The following is a 21,373-nucleotide window of genomic DNA, read 5'->3' on the forward strand; positions in this document are numbered from 1 at the left end:
GTAACTGACAATTCTTATTAAAAATATATTTTTCTATTTCAGCTCTTTTTACTCATTTGATTTTCTCGCAATAACATTTTAAAAAAGCCTATTTCTGACATTTTCTTTCACTGTGGCACTTTATACACCCCTATAAGACAGATTTCTTTCACTACCAGGTGAGAGAGGTCTCAGCGGGGATCATTAGGAGCCGCAATCCTTGTGGCATCACTCAGTCTGCTGCAGGATCGTTTGCACTGGTGGTAGCACATAGTCACATAAAGCACAAACACCCCCAGTGGCTAGTGAGGGGGCTTAATGAGAATAAACTACCAAATGTATACAGAGTTCAGCCTAATTGTGCAGTTTCATCTTGTTACGTTGCTCCATTCTCCCCTCAAGTCCATGCAAAGTTAAAGGCGAGAAAAACTTTCGAGGATCTTGATGCAGTGTTGTGAGATAATTAATTTGCAGAGGGAGGGAGAAAAGCTAAAATCAGCTTAAAAGCAAATCCCTGAGCATCACAGCGTAGGTTTATGAATTAAATTGGTGCTGACTCACTGTTACCTGTTCTCAGCTCTGTAAGCCGGCAGCTTGGAGGCTTAGAGATGAAGCAGTGACAAAACAATATTTTTGTTATCCTCTACATCACTGTGTCAACTGCCAGGATGAAAAAGGGTGAGGAGTGCTGCATGAGTCATCATCCCCATCTGCCCCCTGGTTGGGGCAGTGTAGTCTCTTCCCCCCTCCAAAGATATCTGCGTGGGAGACATGCAGCAAAAACGCAAAACCAAAGGTCACATCTGAAATGTCTGCTTTCTGGCTCCAGGGGCGCACAAGTTCAAGAGACTGCCTTCCCCATGGAGCAGAGGAACACCCTGCAAGCACAGCACTTTTGAGGATAAAAGGAGATTCCAGTGCACAAAGCAAACAAAAAGAGGGATTTAAACAGCTTTAATCGCCTCATTGATCTGTGAAGCAATAAACTCTGTGAGAAAATTTGGCTTTTGTGTCTGTTCAGGTCAGAGGAATGGTGAAAATCAATACAATGCAGAGTAGAGTGCTATGAAAAAGTATATTACTTGTTGTTTTGCTTTGTTTTACAGTCAAATGTTTCAGATTCAGACATTTTAAATTCTGATAAATACAAAATCCAGTCATTAAATGACTTGATTAGGTGCAAACCTGCCCATTAAAGCAATGGAGGAATTGTATCCCACTCTTCTTTGCAGAAATGGTTTGATTCTGCCACATAGCCCATGGGGTTTTATGCATGCCCACAGCATCTCAAAAAGATTTCTTCAAACTTTGACTAGGCCATTTATGGTGTGGTCACTGTAGTATAGCATAACCAAAGGATGCTTGATGGCTGGATATTATCCGTCAGGATTATTTGCAAAGGAGCAGAATTGACTGTTCCATTACAGTAAATCCTAAGGCAGGAAGGCTGCCACAGAGCATCATACTACCACCACCGTGTTTGAATGTAGGTATTATGTTATTTTTCTGGAATGCTGTGTTACCTTTAAGCTGGATGTAGCAGAATATTTTCCCAAAATATTTCAAGTCTTAGGACGATTTCAAGCCTTTTCCATGTTTTTATTTGTGGATGTCTCTCACTGCGGTTCACTATCTTTTACAAAGCTCTAGAATAAAAAGTCTTTATAATCCTTTCCAGGCTGACAGACGCCCTTGACTTTATTTTTCATCTGTTCTTCAACTTTTTGGTCACAATGGGTACCACACAATATTGTAAGAAATGTTTAACTTTGTTTTGCTCATCTCTAATTTCCATTCTGTCTGCAGGTTCTGCTTCCTTGTTAACTGCGCTTTTCTGTTTGTGGTTTGTTTTGCGGATCTCTGGAGATTTTGGAACTTTTGTTCTCATGTTTGAGGGTATTTTGCTTGCCCTTGTTTATCCCTTTGCTTCACTTGTGGTAATCATGGTGGATCTATTTATTATGATTATGAGTTTTTTAAAATATTTTCATCAACATTTAAGTAAGTGGGTCAAATCCAGTTGCCCTGGTTGCCCCAATCTATACCCTCTGATCGTGATAGCAAGGGTTTTACTGATGTCACTCTGCCTAAGATTGCATTATGTAATCACTGCAAAGTATTTACTGCTGCACTCCTTTTTCATAAGGGGTAGGAGGGTTTTTGGCTCAGATTTTCCTCCACATCACTCCCTTCTGGGTGCTCCACAGACAGGAATAAAAAGGCAAGCGGTGGTAAACTTTTTTTCACGTCCATCACTCACCCACCTTTTCACTGGCAGAGGAAAGCATCTCCTACGCATTTGCTGGTGTGGGACTGACAGGGGAGAAATCACACTTGGTGTCTTGGCAGCTTCAGAGGCCCTCTGGAGGCTTTATGTTGGAACTGAGGCAACAATGAGCATGAAACTGAGAAAGCTGCAGAGAGAGAAAGGGGAAAACAGATCAGAGAAATGCTGGTTCGGATTAGTTATGTAAGCAATCAAGATCTAGTGCCGAGTCTGAGGATGAGATTAATTTAACTTCACATGGTTCTCAAACGGATTGAAAAAGTCAGAATTTACTGCAAGAATGTTTAGATTCTGCAACCGCAGCGCTTATCTTTTCCATTCTGTCAATTAAAGCCACAAACCTAAGCATCCTTTATTTGGACTTTATGACATAGACCAAGACAACACATAATTCTGAGGTGATACATAATTGTTTTTATCTGGAAACTGGAAAAGAGTGGTGGGATTCATTGAAGAAAGCATATATTTCTACCAACTTTCAACATTTGGAAGCTGAAAACCATACTTATTCTTCTTTGCAAAATCGTTCCAGCTTGAAGGAAAGTTGGTTTTTTTTAAGTCTTGCAACAGATTATCTTGAAAGCCACTCTAAAGCAAGAATATACTATGATCTAAACAATTCAGCTAAATCCAGCCTGTATGTTCAGAGTCATTGTTCTGGAAGGATCAAGTGTTTTACCACCTTAACCAGGTTTACTGCCCCTTTAATGAACTCTAATCATCCTTTACCATCCTTGACTAGGTGACGAAAAACATCTGAACAGTATGATTCTACCACCACTGTGTTTCAGCACTGAGGATCTGTTCAAGGTGACATGCAGTGTTTGTTTCCTGATACCGGTGTCATTTTACATGTCAGCTAAAGTTTTGCTCTCATCTGACTGACCAGAGGAGTTTCCTAAACTTTTTTGATTTTTCTTTCTTTGCTGCGATCACTGTGACTTGTGAGAACATTCACTTCAACAACGTTTTACTTTTTGCCACTCTTTCATAAAGGCTGGATTTTTGTCGACTGATTATCCCAGCTGGGTTTTGGATGTCTGCAGCTCCTCCAGAATCACCGTGAATCTCGACTGCTTCTTAGACCAACGCTCTCCTCGCCCTTTGTGCCACACTCATATTTTCAAATGAATGACCGAAAGCTTCTCCTTGAGATGTTTGAAGTTTGAGCTATATGCTTATAACATAAGCTGGCGTTGCACTTCAATCATTCAGACCCTCTTACAGTCTCTAGAGTAGCATTTTCTGTCTACACCAATTGTGATTAAAAGGTTATTACAGACAGAGATACAAACAGAAAAGCTCACATGCGCACACATGCAGCTATTTATCTAAGTGCAGATTACTGATTAAAAACACAAAATTGTGTTCGAACTAGAGGTGTGCCGATTGATCGGCCACCGATCATAATCGGCCGATTTCCATGAAAAAGTGTATGATGGGTGATCGCCGATCACGGTCTCTTGTTGCCGATCACACAAACAGATCACCTGCTTCTCATTTCACAGCCTGCCTGTGCAGCTGGTCTCCTCTTTCCTTCACAATGCGCAAACGCGCAGCAACAAATCCTAAGCGATGTGGAACTATAATGCACTGAGTGAATGGGGACGTCACGACAAATCTAATATGGCATCAAAACATTGCCATACTTGACGGAGTTTGGCTACATCGAGTAAAAAAGACATATGGAGGATCAGATAGCAGGTAAAGCAGCGCACAGCTACAAACACTCACCCGGATTATTAGCATGATGGTCAGAAAGCTAAACAAATAACCTGCAAAATTATTTTTAAGTCTTCGAGCTGCGATGTAAGACGCTGGTTCTGCTCTCGCTGTTGAACCGCTGCTACGCTCTACAGGTAGTAATATTTCACAGACGGAGCGCCGCTTCTGCTCCACCTGGTAGTGACTCTCACACCGAACTTCTGCTTAAGGCTGCAGCATCTAACTTAAAAAAATTTATTTTACATACGTATTAAAACTTTCACTGTCCTCACGAGACAGATAATCTCTGAAAAAATAATCGATCTCCTCCCTGCTCTGCATAATTACTCCGCTCAGTCAGAAACAGCCACTCAGAAGTAGCAGTAATCAGCTAGCCGCCATGCTATCAGGAAGTTTTCATTCATTCATTCAGTAACTCAGGATTGTTTATTGTAATGGATCCTGTATTTGCCTTTCAATGTTAAGTTTTATACTTGAATTTTTTGGCAATGTTGAGAGGTTTTATTTTGACTCTTTGCATTATTTAGCCTCTTCAGAGCCTTCATGTGTTATCAGTCTGTTAAAGATAGTATTACTGATAGCAGTGCAATTTGCTCAATGCATGTTTTGTTTTTTTCTTGGAAAAAGTTATTAAAAACAAGTTTTTGTCTAAATTAAGGTGAATTCATGGTTTATTTTTCCACATAATGTAACCGGTAGTGCTTATGATTAAAAAAAAAAATTATTATGTGATCGGTATCGGTGATCGGCCCTCCTGGGTGATCGGAACCAGAATCGGCAGGAATAAACCTGATCGGCACATCTCTAGTTCGAACATATGCAAACGTACTAGTTGCTAACATTCAATCACAGCTTTGGCTTGATAGAAATGTGGAGGACATGCTGTAGTAGAAAACATTATTTTTTGTAGTTTAATTAGTCTCAGAATGAAAAACCTCCTTGCTAATCTGAAACTCAGACAAAATGGAATCAGCATCATTGTTAGAAGGTACAACAAAAAAGCTATCCTGTAAAGAAAAAAAGGCTCATAAATAGTCTGTTTGGCAACAGAGTTAACCCCACGTAGAATTACTTAGCTGTAGGGAGTTTTTACAGCTTTCCCTGAACATCATCTTGAGATCTTGTCATGGGAACAGCAAGGAGAAAGCTCACTGCATTTTCTATATGAAAAGGGAAAAACAGCAAGACAGAGAGACACAAACTGGTCTCGATTTGGCCAAAGGGTGTGTATAAACAGGATCATAAGAGATTTTATTACCTCTGTAAGTCTGCTATAGGCTATTGCAGTTGGACAAGAAAGGTTTCCTCTTATGGAAAAATTTAAAATTTACAAGGGAGGAAGGAAGGAAGGAACAAACGAAGGAGGAAAAGAGCCTATCTCACATTTCTCTGCAATGAAGAAAAACGAGCAAATGTTACTTCATCTCTAAACACAATATGAGCTGTACAATGAAATAAAAAGAAACTTTAAATGAAACCAAGTTGCTTTATGTCAGCATTTTGAGATCCCCTCGAGTTTCTTCTATACTGCAAACTTATCAAAAGCTGAGAGAAAATCTAATTTAGACGGCTTTGCTTTTTGTCGATGGAAAACATTCTGACTCAAAGAGAAACTCTGACAGAGTGCAGAGGCTGCCATACACTTAATGAAAAAAAATAAATAAATAATAAAAAAATAAAATACTTTACAATTGTTCCTTGTTTTGGACAGAATCACATTGAATCACAGATCAAACACCCACATATTGTAGTGATTTTGCCTTCTGTGATACTTTTATTTTGATGTTCATTTGTATCCCTTGAACACAAAACAAGACTCTTGAGTACTGCCCCATAGAAAACAAAGAATTAACACTGAGAGAAATCTGTCAGTAACAGAGAAGGTATTAGGTATTCCCCTAAACACGCGTTAACAAACATGCGTTTTTGTCAAGAAAAATACATATTTTGCTTTGTCTTTTTTTTGCTTCTCCCTTTTCTGCTCACTGTATTTCTGCTTGCTGCATTTCTGCTCGCTCTTTTTCCATTTGATGTTTTTCTGCTGCATCGTTATGTTAATGAGGAGAGCTTCCTTCTATGTGTACTACTGGCCAATAGGGCCTTGGAATCAACTTCACTGCATCAGATGTTGTGGGCGTTTAGGTGGAGCTGCTCGGTGCCATCTATGCAGGCCACAGACCAAAACAATCTTGATCCAGGTGGTTTTATTGTGTTACCGACTGTAGTGAAGTGAACCTCCGAGCGCTTGAGGGGGGAGCTAGAGAACGGCTGGCCGAAATTAGCGTTCATAAATCAGATCAACCTTGAGCTAAACGCCGCTTGCTCGGCGGATATTGGAAAATCCCATATCCAACTCAAAACTAACTTCATATTTTAATTGATTTGCAAACCTTTTTGCCGACACTCTGTTGCAGAGCAGAGATCTATTTTCATTGTGGAAGACAGCATTGCCCCTCCACAACCTGAAGCTATGAATTGCATGTGACTTTTCCCTCAGTTAGACAAAATGTGCCGTTTACAAATATTTCCATATCGAAATCAATTCCAATTGTAGACTTGCAAGTTCAAACATATATGGCAGGTAAACTAACAGAAAAAGGAAATATCTCAAATTAACATTATTTTTAATTTTTTTCATAAGCCCTAAAATAGATAAACTTCAAGACACTCTGTGAATATTTTTTAAAATATCATATTTTATGTAGTATTTCTATAAAAAATTTAAAAAAAAACTTAATTTAAGACTTCTAAAAGTATGTGTGTGAAATGTAGACAGATAAGGTGTGAACATTTTGTCCTGACGGTCTGAATCTACCAAAAGTGGTACAAGGAAGAGCCAACATGGAACCAGCGACAGACCAAAATAATAATGACGTACTCAAAGAGCGACCAAAGGAATAATGACGCATTTGATGAGCAAAGCCTGGCCCGTGTGGTCCAATCCAACGGACAAGCTGATTGCTAAAAGTAACAAGTTTTAAACACAAAAAACACCAAGCTGAGTTAAAACATGGCAGAAATTCAACCCGAAACAAACCAAACGAGAACTAAGATACTAACCAACACAAGACCTAATTCAAGAAAAGCAAAACCAGTTAGACATAACCAAAACGACAAACCCAACAAAAATATCAGGACTGCTTGTTATGGGGGAAGCATGATCAGCCCCTGGTGTGAGGAGCAGCCAGGTTTAAATACACTGGGAACACTGGCCCAGGTTCTCCAGGTCAGGGGTTAAATCCAGGCCACACCCACTTCACCTGCGGAACAAAGAGGTGGTTAATCAGACAGGAGTCATCACACAGATACTTTCACACTAACAAAACACGGTCCCATGTTCCTTGTAATTTTTAGATCCCAGTCCATGACTGGAGCACTTAAGACTTTTGTTTGACTAGACTTATTGTCTTCATCAGTAGAGAGACTGATGAAGACCAACCAGAATCGTGATGTTTGCCCGTTTGTTCTCCTGACAACTTCTCCGCTGTCCATTCATCTCTCCTTCGAACAAAGAGGAGGTCTTCTCAACCAGCTGACAGCTGACCTCAGCGTGTGTGGGTGTGTGTGTACATCTTCAGTCTCTATGGCAACCGGTTTCCACAACCCCTATTCTGCTGTTTGTTTTCTTGGTAAGATGTAAAAAAAAAAAAAAAGCATAAACAGGAAGTGTAACAGAATGGCAGGAATGGGACGTCCTGCGAGGGGTGAATTGCATTTAATCAGATTAACTACCATTTGTATTCGTCTGGCAAATATTCTCAAGTGAAACTGCTGGAAAATGTGCACCACATCTCAGACGAATAATCGATCGACATAAAACTGTTAGTTTTGTTCTACATAAGCCTCCAAGCCAAGATTAAAGTTTACTTCAAGACATGCAGGGGATGCAGCAAAGGATGGTGGCAGCAACAGGCTGTGGGAATGTTTTTTTGTTGTTTTTTTTTTTTGTTTTTTTCAGCATGATCAGGGAAAGTGAGTGGATCTAAATACAGGGTCTAATGCTGTCTGAAGTTCATTTGTTAAGGTAAAAAGTGTAACTGTCCAAAAAGTGTTGCATACTGTCAAAACAGAGTAAACAAAAACTGTGACATTTCACTTCATACTGTCACTGATAATTACAATTTTATATAAATTATGACATATAAACATCTCTTTAGCAAAGACAAGGCTCTTTTTTTCCTCTCCTCACACTTCTGTTTAGCGGCAAATTGGTGTGAAATTGACGTCACGTGTCACCATGTTTTTCTGCAATGACACCCAGTTATCAGGCCCTGTGGACAGCCGCCCCGACTCTGCTTGTTTGCGCCATCCGTCCCCGTCCACGGCACATCGATGCTGCATCAGAGTGTGGGCTGATAGCAGCATCGATGTTATCGATGCTATCAGCATCGTCCGCTTTCAGGGACTACCAGCTGAGGTGCATGGAGGGAAATATACAGTCTTTGAAGAGAACATCAAAACGTCCAGAGAGCATGAAAACAGGAGAAGACAGATAGGCTGAATAACATACTGAACATGTCGACTGCAATTAGTTTTACTGAAACATCTGTATTTCTCCATCTTGAAAAGATGGTCTCTTTTGCCTTTTACCCATTTTAAATGTTTCAGTCAAAAAAATTGTTTCTTATCAAACAAATCAAACTCGGGTAAATTTAAAAATAGTTGTTGAAAGAGTGATTTTATTAATTAAGGTGGAAAAGCAGTCCAAATCAGCCCAGAAGTTGATCAAAATATAATTTCTGTTTTTTTTAACTCTGGTCTATTTTCTTGAAAGCTGAGTTCCTGATTACTGCCAGAAGAGATAAGAGAAACAGGTTTCAAAAGGCAACACGTCGCCTAGTGGGAACACTGCCAATGAAAAAGAAAGAAAATGCTTTCTTGATTTTGGTCTTAAAATTGCATAGCTGCTCTGGTTCAATTTTGTTTAGCTATGGCGCCATCTGTTGGCCATGCTCAGAAACACACAACAAAGCTGACTGTCTTGATGCACAACCATCATTAGCCTGTCTCTTAAATGAAAACAAGAGTTTAAACAATCTGGATTTGGTCAAGTTTTCTTTAGATTGCTTTCATTTGCGTGGAATTATGAAATTATTTAATTTTAGGGTAAAAAAGAGCCTAAGCCACTTCCAATACACGTCATTACACTACAAAAGCCTTTCACCCCCATTAAATCACAGCCATCTATTATTACCCAGTTTACTCAGAAAGTCACCCTGAACTCCTGCCAAACGTCTTCAGAGTTCCTTCATTTCTTTCCATCTCAATCTCTTGTTCTTGGATGTTTTGTGCTCTACCAAAAGAAAAAAGATTTCCTGTCTGAAAAACACAGCAAATCCCAAGAAGAAGCACATTTTTTTATTATTATTTTATCATGCTTCGCTGCATATTTCTATTAAATTAAACCTATATAAAGAGTGACGAGCTGTTTGGACCTGCAGGTCCTTTCATTTTGTTTCATACGCAGACTGTGCTTTAAAGCTTTCAATTCCACATTCCTTCATAACACAGAATATGAACAAATGCCATCATTTCTAATCTGTACAAATGAAATCAAAGTTTTCAAAGAACAAATATTAAGGAGTAGAGAAATTACTTTATTTAACGCAGCATTGGTGATGAGAACAGCTTCCCCTTGTGATTTATTGAAATATTTTTCAATAAATCACACGTTATCTCATTCAACAAGACATTTGTGAGCAATGTGAGCAGAGCTTTAACAGCTAAAGGTTGGTCTGTTTCCTACCGTACATCCCTCTGCACCTGAAAAACTTCCCTCTGTTGTTATGAAACACATCTGTCACTGAATTTGCACCTTGTCTTTGAAACATTTCTGTTTTCTGTATACTAAACGTAAAATTTGAAAAAATAATTACATAAATAAATAATAATATTGAAAAGGCCTGTGACAATGACAAAATGTAAAACCAGAGTCTGAAAAGTGGTTCAGATCATTAGAAAAACTATGTAAAATGGCATGGCTACCACAATACAGAGAATTTTAACTGGACTTAAGCCTGGAGTTTGACTAGGCCACACCAATGTCGTCGCTTTATTTATTGCCATTCAGAATGGCCTCCTTCTCTGCTTTCTGTCATCGTTCTGCTGTATAACACAAGACAAAGATCACTAAGTGATTGGCAGACATTCTCCTTTAGGATTTTTGTGACCTCCTGTGTGAGTGATGAACATGCTCCTTGAGTAATTTTGGTTGGTTTGACACATCTGGGATAGAAAAAGGCTTGAGGGTCCTGGCTGTGGGTCTCAATGAGAAAGGTTTGACTGATTGGATAGCAGCAGCCACCCGAGTGGTGAGGGAGGTGGGGGAGCAAAGTGAGCAGGGGGTGGACCACTGATAGGGTGCCAGTCAGAGTTGAGCACTGGGGGAGATAAAGGCAACCTGGAGCATCCCATCACCATCCTCATCATCCTCCTACTGAAGCATGTAGCACATTCTCTGCATTCAAAAGGGAGGATGAAAATATCCCAGTCTGCACTTCAGCAGCTAGAAACAGAGAGAAGCTTTTTCACACACAAACAATCATTGCAGCAGGATGAAAACAACAAAACTATTTTTGATGGAAAAACTCCTAAAAACGGTGATCTGACTTTCTCTAAACAGCAAAAATAGTCTTTGACATTTTTTTAAACTTGATTTTCAAAAGATAAAACTTACCTTCTGTCAAGGATATTGTAAGATTCTTTTTGAAGATTGAGATTTTCATCACCAAATATGTGAATTTCATGAGTCAACATCAGCTAGTTCCTAGGAATGGTTTGTTTCTGGGAAGTGAATGAAGTTGAATGTCTTATCCACTATAAATGCAACATCGGAAAAGAACGGTGAGGAAATGTTAGTTGGACGTTCAGCACAGCAACACAACGTACCCGCAAACAGCATTAGAGTCAGCAGCTTTTCTCAGTTTGACCTTTCTAGCATACTTTTGCGATAACTCAATCGCATTCAGAGGATCAAAGGATGCCTTGCACAGTTCCATGTTTTCTAAAACATGCTGCTCACACAAACTTGACTCCCTTGTCTGTTGTGATAAAGCTTTACACTGTTATTTTTCTGTAATTTCAGCCCGATACTTTTATTCGAGGAGTTTTAGGAAAAAGTCTGAAAATGTCATCAAATTATACTGCATAACTTCACTTAAATAGTTTTTAATAAATGAAAGATGCAGAAAATGAATAATTCTGCATCTTTGTGAAATGGAGATTTTTTTTTTTACTTTCTCCTGCATTTTTCTGACTGTGCTGGTGGCTAGAAAAGTAGTCCCTGTCCAACCTCATGGGCCAGCTCCAGTTTTGAATCTGGCAACTTGTACTTTCTTGTTTTTTCTAAATTAAAAGTCAGTAACTTTCATATTTAAATTAGGGGTTCACTCGTCTTTCCAGTTTTTTTTAGTGGCGTAGTTATACAATAAATTAAACTACAAAGTTCCTCAACATTTTAACCAGCTTGAAAAGTGAAAAGTATGGGATTTTTTTTTTGTAAAATGCAGGAAACTTATGATTCCTCCATCAAAGCAGTTCTTCTGTAACAAAACAAAAAAAGTGCAGTGAGACAATTTTACAAAATAGGAAATTTATTCATTCACTTGTCAGCAGCAAAAATTTTATTCACGTGGGCACGTTCTGCACAATCATAGATAAAGTTTGTCTTCATTGCAATACAAAATAAATCAACCCGCAAACAATTTGCCTCAGTTTAAGAAAAAGTCTTTATCAGGAGTCGTTCTTCGAGAATATTGACTGCGTCGAAGTGCAACAACTGCACACATTCGGCTACTGTTCCCAAACTAATTTAGCCGTTCCAAGCGAGAACAATTGTTGATTTACAGACAAGGTGATCAAGTGAAATCGATTCTCTTCCAGTTTATACTGGAGTGTGTATCATTGACAATAAATGGTGTGAGTTGAAATCCAATTTCTTTAATTTGTCATCCCTGAAACGAGGTATTTGCAGCGTATAGTGAATATATCTTCAGCTTTATCCAGCATTCTTCTCTGGCAACCTCTGATCATATAAGTACTGTACATTCACAACGCAGCTCACATTTTATATTGGTTATCGTGAGTTTACAACGTAGGATCTATTTCTGACAAAAATCTTAATGTTGAAATTTACAAATTTACAACATATTTATTAACATTTCTATCAACAGCTTCAGTGCAAAGATATGCATATTGTACACCATAATAAGAAAGACAAATATTAACGCAAAAAATTGGCATAAGAAGTGTCAGAAGGCAGAAGTGTCAGAAGATCTTCTCTTCACTTTATCGTGTTTCTCTGTCCCAACACAATCTGAGTTTGTACACAGGCTGCATATAAAAATAAATTCTGTGCAAAGTGTGTTTCTTCTTCACATCCCTCCATCAGAGAGAGGGGTTATACGTCGCTGTCCTCTTTGACCAGGTTGGCCGTGTCTTTGAAACTGTCCTCGGTTGGAGAGAAGGCGCTGGGACGATCCTTCCTCTGAGGTTTTTCTGGAGGAGCGAATGGAGACGGCTCCGGGGCAGAAGAGTCCTCGCTGCTTCCGCCAGGTTTCTCATCCTTCATCTGTAAAACGACGTGCAGTTTATGGCGTTAAAGGTTTCTAAATGCGCTTTTTAATAAAAGATTCCTGGATTCAAACACACCTCTGAATATGAAGGGTTTTCAAATGTGGTGCTTGGTTTTAATTTCCGTTTAAACAAGCTCCACTTTGACATCTGGAAAAAAAAAAACACTCAAGTCAAAATCCCACTTTCTAGTTTATATAAAATAAATTCATTAGGATTTACATGGCTTCGGCCTTTTACCTGAACGGGAAGGCTGCAGACAGAAGACGTGTTGACAACACCTGAGCTCTGATCCCCTCTGTACGTCGGGTTCACGAAGTTGTTCAGCTGCTCACCGCTCACATTGACTGTCACCTGTTCAACGGGAAACAGAAATAAGGTGTGAGGCAGTATATGAAAAAAATATGCACTCCATGCTGGAAATATCAGATAATTTATATAACCTCACTGGGAAAGAGTCAAAACTTGAGATGTCTATCGTTTTAAAATCCAAACTTACTATGGCTCAAAAATGTAAAAAAAAAAAAAAAAAAAGTAGGATATTGTTACAAAAGCTATATTTTCTACACTATCATGGCATTTGACTCGACTCTATGCAGCTTGAGAAAATTATCTTCAAAACCTTTCTGACAAAACTGTAGCATCTTCCAAGACCCATGGAGCGACTGCTGGAGGTATGTTGGAACAGGGATGCATCTAAAAGCTGCAGGACTTAACTTGCACACAACAACATGAACACCCTCACTCCTCAGGGCTCTTGTCAGAGCGAGGGAAGGTAACCTGCATGTTCTCGTAACTCCATGCAGACATCAGTATCCAGGACCTGCCTGTTGCTAGGCAACGGTGTTAACAGTTTTACTCTTTACTTGTGGAAAACAAACTCAACGTTAAGCCCATAATTATTTATACTACAAGGGAAGTTATTTTCTGAAAGAAATGTGACAGCATCTCTCCAGTAAATTGGCCACATTTTTAAATATTTTGGTGTTTTGATTCTTTATCTTTGCTGCTGAGCTCAAACTGTTTGAGGTTTGAAGATCTGCTTCCCATCTCACTAACATTTAGCCCCCTTCACAGATTCTCTGTCAGAATCAAGCCAAAAGGTAGAGATTGTTTCCATTCAGAAAAAAAAAATAATAATAATAACCTGGTGAAATTCAGAGATTATTTTGAACTAAAATCTGTCACGGGCGTGAATATTTTCAAGCTGAACTGTCGACATGACATTCAGGTGAAAGTGCATTCTGGGTAGAGAGGATGTGGAGTACAACAAACGCATGCTTGATAAATGAAAACATAACTATTCATTTAATTTATTAAAAATAAATGTTATCACACGTGGTGTCGATAGTTGTTGAACAACTGAATAAAATAAACAGTAACCATGTATTTGAATACCTGTGTGGCATGAATGACGGCTGGATCACCAGAGACAGGTGTAGTGGCGTACAGTGGATTCTCAAACGTGATTGGCTGTCGCCCGGCATTGGCGGCAAAGTTATTGTCCTAAAGGAATATCATATATCAGGTTCACTAATTCACTACAACTTAAAAGCATCATCAATTGAAACTCTTGTCATCCAAATTCTGCTATTGCAAGCAGGTCTAAGGTGACGTTAAAGACTAAACTGTGTGAATGAACACCACAAAGAGAAGTTAAAAAAGTTAAACGTTGGTAAAAATGTGCCTAACAGAAACGATATTAACTAAACCTCTTAGCTCACCATCTGCATGGCTGTGTCGATAACAGAAACCCCGATGTGTGACGGTCCGAGGTCCACATTATCACCCGACCAAAACGTTACCCCATTCCCGGTGTCAGCTGACTTCACGAGACTGCTGAGGCTGGACATAAACAAAGCAGTCGAAACTGAACTCTGATCCAGTTGCTTTGCTGCAAACGTCTGGGGTTAAACTAGAGCTTCAAATGCAAGATAAAGTGATTAAAAATGATGTGTACCTTGGCAGTTTAGGCATAGAGGGGATAAAAGATCCTGTTCGTTTGTAGTTGAGGAAAACCCCAGCAGCCAGAGCTCCGGTAATTAAGATAACAATGACGGTCAGCAGAACAGCCACGGCTTAAAGACAAAAACAAGATTATAGAGTAATGAATACTTCAGATTCAGGATTTATGCTTTCACTGGCATAACAACCTGAAGGTGAAACGAAGGTAGATAATTTAGCAAGACATTGATCCCAAACAAAATCCAAGAAACCTTGTGGATTCAGAGTGTAGAATAATGAGTAAAGCGCAAACTTTATTAATGCATATCTGCAAAAACACAAAATCTTACCAAGTAATTTTGGTCTAGTTTCTAGTGTAAACAGTTTAGAATACTTGAAACAGGACAAAACTAACTTCCAAGTAACTTTTCGGCAAGAAATAGAAGTTCGTTTTAAGTAAATAATTTCTTAATATTAATTAAAAAGTACATATTTGTTGCTTCCCCACCATATGTCATTGAATGCAGGACTTATTAATCGAAAGCTGCATAAAAATATTAAAAGTTAAATGAAAATTGAGTTGTTGTTGTTGTTGTTGTTGTTGTTGTACCTGTCCCAGCTGGTGCACCTCTAGACTTCCCCATCTGACAGTAGCTGCCAGAATAGCCATACGGACATCTACAAATTAAAGATAACAAACAACATAACTAATAATTAATAGGCAAAGACAAAGCTCTGTCCATATTTGAAAACAATTTAATTCCAGACATTTCTAATGAAAACAGATTGAAACAAACAAACAAACAAACAAACAAACAAACAAACGGCTCCTGCAGCTAAACTCACTTGCACTTTGGCAGACCCCCTTCATCGGTGTAGCAGGTTCCACCATTCATGCATCTGCATGCAAGAGGCATTGCAACAGGAGCCTCAATGGCTGCAGAAGCAAAAGCCGAGCACACACAGTGGATGAACAATGATAAAAATCACGAGACTCAACACGAAACAACACACACGAGCAGCCAAGCGGCACGTGTCAAGAACGGGCGCGCCGATGCAAAAACAAGACGCCGCATCATTGCGAACACGAGGTTGCGGATGGTGAGAGCAATCCGAGCGCTGACGCTTACCTGCGTCGCATTCTGTTGAGTCGGCGTTTAGTGGAGGGGAGCCTTGTGGGCAGGCGCAGGTGTAGCCGCCAGGCCGGAGGAGGCAGAGGTGACTGCACACGTCCTTACACGGGTTGGACACTGACAACGACAGCAGAACTCTTTGTGCTACTTTGTGTTGATTTATTACAGAGAAACTCAGTAAACCACAAATTGTGATAAGATTTTAAAGCTTTAAGGAGTACGTTTAGGTTTGCAGAAAGAAATATAACGCATTTCAGTTGAGTAAGAAGCTGTGTTTGTTTTGATGTTCAGACCTGACTGGTTGTGCCGGTACTGCTGGTAAACACGGACTTGTGTCAGCCAGGGGTTGATTGTAAGGACCTTGACTTTATTTCCTTGCCCAAACTTGTTCGTCTTCCACACTTCTCCTTTGTCTTTAGTTGTCCAGTACACGTTTCCCTCAAAGACATCCAGACTGTAGGGATTTCCGATATCTGGAACAAAACAACATTTATTCATCTAGTAAGCTTGAGTTTGCCAAGATACTTAATCAATAATGTCAAGCTTCACTATTCTGACCTCCTGATATTACAATCTTCCTGTCTGTCCCATCAGGCTTCATGGACTCAATAATGTTTTCTTTGGAGTCACACCAGTAGATTCTGTTTTCATTCACGTAGTCCAGAGCCAGCCCAGTGGGCCATCCCAGGTCTTCCTCCTTCACCAGGACCTCTCTGTGCTGTCCGTCCATCCATGCTGCCTCAATTTTGGGATTCTGTCCCCAGTCAGTCCAGTACATCATCCTGCTCAGAGACGGTCACAAAACAACATGTCTGTGACCACAAGGTGGACACCAACACCGAATCTTTGCCATGCAAACACTTCCTACCCTGACGATGGGTTGACAATGATAGCTGCCGGCTGATCAAGGTCAGTGTGGACCAGCCACTTCCTGTATCGTCCATCCAGTTTCGCCACTTCAATTCTGTTGGTCCCTGAATCCGTCCAGTAAATATGTCTGTGGAGACATTAGGAACACTCAGAATATTTAAACCAGATAAACTGTAGCATGTCTAACTAAAGTATTAAATCATAACTATGTTTGTTTACCTGCCAACCCAGTCTACAGCGATGCCCTCCGGTTTGGCAATGTACCGCAGGTTCAGATCCACTTCTTTCACTGGGTTGCTCCCATAATCATTGAACGTGGTCATGTAGGCACGCTTGATGGAGCCAAACTGGGAGCCCCTACCAAGAACTGTCCAGTAAACAACACCTACAAACCACAAAAAAAATGTTTTTCACCTCGTGAGGTTTTGTGATCTTTGTATTTACCGTATTTACGGACTAGGACTGAAGCCGTAGACCAGTGTTGTATAAAAACAGACTTACTGAGGCCTTCGCCCTCTGGATCCCACAGGTAATCCAAGGCGTGAATGTGCTCGGCGTTGTCCACATAGTCCGAATACTGCTCAGAGGACAGATTGAAACGCCGAATACGAATGTTGTCCGGCAAGAGCAGGACTGGAGGGTTTCCTAAGTAGAAATTGATTTTGGGTAAATATTCTCTTATCGTGAGAGAAACCACAAGAATCTTTTGTTTTTTGGCAATTGCTTACCTTGAGCAGCGCATTCGGTCCCGTGCAGCTCGCCGAAAGACACAAAGCCTTCAGCACAGAAACATTCGTAGCTGCCTTTCGAGTTCCTGCAGTCCTGAGGACATGTTCCAAATACCTCACACTCATTCACGTCTGGCCCCAAGAGAGGAGGAGATGGCAAGAGTCAAAACTACAACTTCATGTTTCAAACTTCTGCTGCACAAAGATGATGAACGTGTTCTTCACCTTCACAGGTGTGTTTCTCCGTGGCTCTGGGCTTGTAACCGGGCCTGCAGGAGCAAACGAAGCCTCCCTGAGTCAGGTCGGTGCAGTTGTGTTCACACATGTTTGCACTGCATGTGTGTCCATGGCCCACATCTGAAAAAAGATTACCCAAAGGCGTGGTGAATGTAGAGGCAAGCAAGTAACGTGAAAAAGTTCTAGCAAATGCGTAACTGAAACACATTTGATGGCAAATGATACACGGACACATTTTGAAAGAGAAAAGAAAAATAAATCTTTCTCTTTTGCTTAACCTTTAAAAGGTAAGTCATCGTTAAATATAATTTGCTTTATGTCATTAAATGAACATTACTAAAACCAAATCCAGCTGCAAAAAAAAGAAATGGCTAATGCTTGTGTAGTGCAGCATTATTACAAATCTGTTACATAGATACGTGCCAAATTAATAAAATGCATTTTTACACATTATGTTACTTCATATTGTAACTTACGGCAGCCAAGTTCATCTGACTCGTCTCCACAGTCGTCATATTCATCGCAGGCGTACTGTAGAGGGATGCACTTCCCGCTACTGCATTTGAACTCCTCATCGTCACAGGGACCGTGTGTGGGCTTTTGACCTACGTGAAGGCAATGCGGAAACAAAAACAAGAATGCATAAACTCCTATTTTCATTTTAATATAAAATATTGTAGCTTAAAAGAATAAAGTTATCAACTACGCCAGCCATCATGCAACTGCACTCACAGTTTTCCTGTTTTTCATCCGAACCGTCCCCACAGTCATCAATAGAGTTGCACAGCTCAGGGCTGTAGATGCATCGGTTGTTATCGCATCGGAAACGGAACGGAGCCTCACACTCAATGTCCACTACGAACAAACAGAACCAACATACCTCGCATTACATAAAAAAAAAAATGTTTAAACTTTCATGGGATGTTTTATTTCACTCAAAAGCAGCAAAGAGCTGCACTTTTGTCTTTTTTCAATGTTTTTTTTCTCACAGCAGAGATGCAGCTCCTCGTCAGAGTTGTCTCCGCAGTCGTTGTCTCCGTCACATTTCCAGTGAGGCTGGACACAAATGTGGTTCCTGCATTCAAACAGGAACGGCGGGCAGTACGTGCCGTTGGGAAAGCGGGTTGCTGGAAGAAAGGGTATTTCTGTTACACCACATTGCCTGCTGTCATATCAGAATGATTTATTTTTAGGCTTGGTTTATTTGGTTTGTTGAATATTTTATCTATTATTTTGCTTTAGTTTTGTACTTGTTCTGTTGTAATTTTCTTATTTCAGTCTCATCTCCAGTTAAAAATTGCTTAATTTTCAAGTTTGATATGAAAACCTATAAACTCTTTTTTTTTTTTTATTGTATGGAGCTTAACATGTATGATTTCATGGAGCGGTTCTGCTGCTGCATACAATGAAGGCTGGAGTTGAGTCATGAACAAATATGAAAGTGGTGAAACTGATTTTGCTATACTTTCAACTATGCATTCAATTCTGCAATAAATAAATAAATAATGTCATGTGACACTCACGGCATGACGTCTCATCCGTGTAGTCCAGACAGTCGGCGTTGCCATCACATTTGAAACGTTCAGCTATACAGTGTCCACTCGCGCACTGGAAGTAGCCAGGGGGACACGTCCGCAGCTCTGCTCAACAAAACCAAAAACATAAAAGTGACAAAAAGTGTCCATAAGGAGACAATGCCCAGATAGATTTTGTAGCTGTGCGGTTATGTTTTATTTTACTCCATAAAAGTTCCTGGGATGTGAGACGACGTGCTCGTGTTCTACACCGGTTTTCTGTCCCGTTCGCAGCCTACAGTACGTTTGTTTGCTTTGCAGCAGACTGCATAATCTCCTCCTCAATAACCGACCGTTGGTGGCCCAGCTCGTCTGGCCTTCAGACTCCCAAGTTTTATTGCTTCTTTGTTTAGCGCGGCCCTTCGTTACTCACAAACAGCCAGATCCCGGGCCAAAACAAAGAGCCTCCACTTACCGCAGTCCCTTTCATCCGAGTTGTCCTCGCAGTCGTTGTCATGGTCACAGACCCAACGGTTGGGAACACAGCGCAGGTTGTCACAGCGATACTCGCTCTCGGTGCACGAGCGTGGCGCTGGGAGAAAACAAGGGAACAGAACCATGCCACCACAAAATGTATTAACCTAAAAATATATATATTTTGCAAGACTGCAAAAATCTGTTTTAAGTTTTTTCATCATCTTCAGATTAAGTCTTATCAAATGAGCTGAATTATTATATTTTAAGTTAATTGCAGGTCTGAAGAAACCTTAAACCTCGCAGCTTGTTAAGGATTATCGTCCTTATTTAAAAAGTTGTTAGACTTATTAGCTGGGATGTTTAACATTGCCAAGGACGAAAGGTACAAGACTCCTTCATTCCCTCCTTTTTACACGCAGAGGACATCCTGTTTCTCTAGGTGCTGCTAAGACACCTTTCTCACTGCTACACCCTGAAGCCTTTCAAACGCCTCCCCAGATACTGGATTAAATATGTGCTAAACTGTACTCTGCCATCAGCATCCTTTCTCACTCAATCAATCCACCCAACAGGAGCTACAGAACAGCACATTTTCCAAAGAAATTTCTTTACATAAGTTTTTATGAGATTATGGAAATTTATGCAAAAGTTTCAAATACTTATGATTTGTTTTCCGTTTCTTCCGACATATTATAAAACAGCGCGGTGTTTTAAAATATATACGTGGGGATTTTTGTTTGGTTCATTCATGGATCTGCATTAAGATCAGTTAAAATCTATAACACTTAGAAAATATGGATTGGATTATCACAGTTTGTAAGCACTAAGAGTATCATTAGACAGGGCTACAAACGATATGAAATGTAGAAATCAATCTGCAGGTAAAAAACAAACAAAAAAACAATGAAATATACTTTTTTGTACTTTGAATCCCTGTGTTTGTTCTTAAAATCAAAAAAGGTAAATGAGGTGGTTGAAATGAGGATGTAGGAAACAAACAAAATAAAATGTAAAAATTATCCTTATTCTTAAAAATTTCAACAAGAAACAAAGTCTAAAGTGCTAACCTTTTCTCAGCCATTTTCATGTCTCAAACTTATATACTTGTCAAGTTTTGGAAAGTAACAAAATCAAATTCAGTACTTTTCTAGACTTTTATAGACCATGTAGCGACCTTCATACCTAGAAGATCCATCACATGTATCTAGATGCTGTCGCAGGTGTGTGTTTGTCGCAGAGTCACTCACTGCAGCTGCGTTCGTCTGAATTATCTCCACAGTCGTCAGCTCCATCACACCTCCATCTCAGCGGGATGCAGCGATGATTGTCGCAGCGGAAATCCCCGGTGGGATCGCAGGTCACTTCCTCTGAAAGGACAGAAAAGGTTGCTGTTTTTCCTGCCCATTACAACTCACTGAATATACATTTTTGTGAAATGCCAGGTATGAAAAATGTAAAAGTATCTTTTTGACAAAGGGAGCAAGACAGCATATGGAAATAATGGGAGGCACAAATATTTATGGCATGATCCAAGCAAAATATAAATGAATACCTATTGTTGCATATTTGTGCAGTTGCCTCACGGGGGAGCTGCACACTGAGATTTAATGTTCAGGACTGCCTTACGTTTTCTCAAATCCATTGACAAACAAAAATAAAACTTAATCCAATAACCGAAAATAAAATACTGAAGAACCAAGGGGAAAAAAAAGAACAGATGCATTTTCATCATATTATTGTTTAATAAATGGTACTGTATTTTGATTAATTCCTTACATGTTTACACTGTTTAAATAAAAAGTTAGAGGATATATATATATATATATATATATATATATATATATATATATATATATATATATATATATATATACATTTTTTTTTTTTTTAAGATTTTAAGATTTGATT

At 39.6% G+C, this 21,373-nt stretch overlaps 1 protein-coding gene across 5 annotated transcripts in view; it reads right to left on the reverse strand.

Annotated features, from left to right (window-relative positions):
* Positions 1 to 11,565: 11,565 nt before the first annotated feature.
* The window catches only part of lrp2a (low density lipoprotein receptor-related protein 2a), a 56,493-nt gene continuing 46,685 nt past the window's right edge, over positions 11,566 to 21,373 (reverse strand). For 4 of the 5 annotated variants that reach the window (XM_081603071.1, XM_008399864.3, XM_008399880.3 and 1 more), the window contains 22 exons: positions 20,713 to 20,832; positions 19,464 to 19,580; positions 18,998 to 19,114; positions 18,464 to 18,601; positions 18,207 to 18,329; positions 17,951 to 18,079; positions 17,463 to 17,594; positions 17,238 to 17,369; positions 17,011 to 17,154; positions 16,729 to 16,894; positions 16,508 to 16,636; positions 16,198 to 16,421; positions 15,933 to 16,112; positions 15,637 to 15,756; positions 15,353 to 15,443; positions 15,117 to 15,184; positions 14,523 to 14,640; positions 14,287 to 14,407; positions 13,961 to 14,068; positions 12,803 to 12,916; positions 12,641 to 12,712; positions 11,566 to 12,560 (listed from right to left, as the gene is read on the reverse strand). In XM_081603071.1, coding sequence (XP_081459197.1) covers positions 12,390 to 12,560; positions 12,641 to 12,712; positions 12,803 to 12,916; positions 13,961 to 14,068; positions 14,287 to 14,407; positions 14,523 to 14,640; positions 15,117 to 15,184; positions 15,353 to 15,443; positions 15,637 to 15,756; positions 15,933 to 16,112; positions 16,198 to 16,421; positions 16,508 to 16,636; positions 16,729 to 16,894; positions 17,011 to 17,154; positions 17,238 to 17,369; positions 17,463 to 17,594; positions 17,951 to 18,079; positions 18,207 to 18,329; positions 18,464 to 18,601; positions 18,998 to 19,114; positions 19,464 to 19,580; positions 20,713 to 20,832 — 2,834 coding nt within the window. In that variant the 3' untranslated portion in view covers positions 11,566 to 12,389. Of the gene's footprint in view, positions 12,561 to 12,640; positions 12,713 to 12,802; positions 12,917 to 13,960; positions 14,069 to 14,286; positions 14,408 to 14,522; positions 14,641 to 15,116; positions 15,185 to 15,352; positions 15,444 to 15,636; positions 15,757 to 15,932; positions 16,113 to 16,197; positions 16,422 to 16,507; positions 16,637 to 16,728; positions 16,895 to 17,010; positions 17,155 to 17,237; positions 17,370 to 17,462; positions 17,595 to 17,950; positions 18,080 to 18,206; positions 18,330 to 18,463; positions 18,602 to 18,997; positions 19,115 to 19,463; positions 19,581 to 20,712; positions 20,833 to 21,373 lie in introns of those variants that run through there. The other variant, XR_014085778.1, reaches the window with a different exon arrangement.

Source organism: Poecilia reticulata, chromosome 2 (genome assembly GCF_904066995.2).
Source record: "Poecilia reticulata chromosome 2, P_reticulata-male-v2, whole genome shotgun sequence".
Lineage (NCBI taxonomy): Eukaryota > Metazoa > Chordata > Actinopteri > Cyprinodontiformes > Poeciliidae > Poecilia > Poecilia reticulata.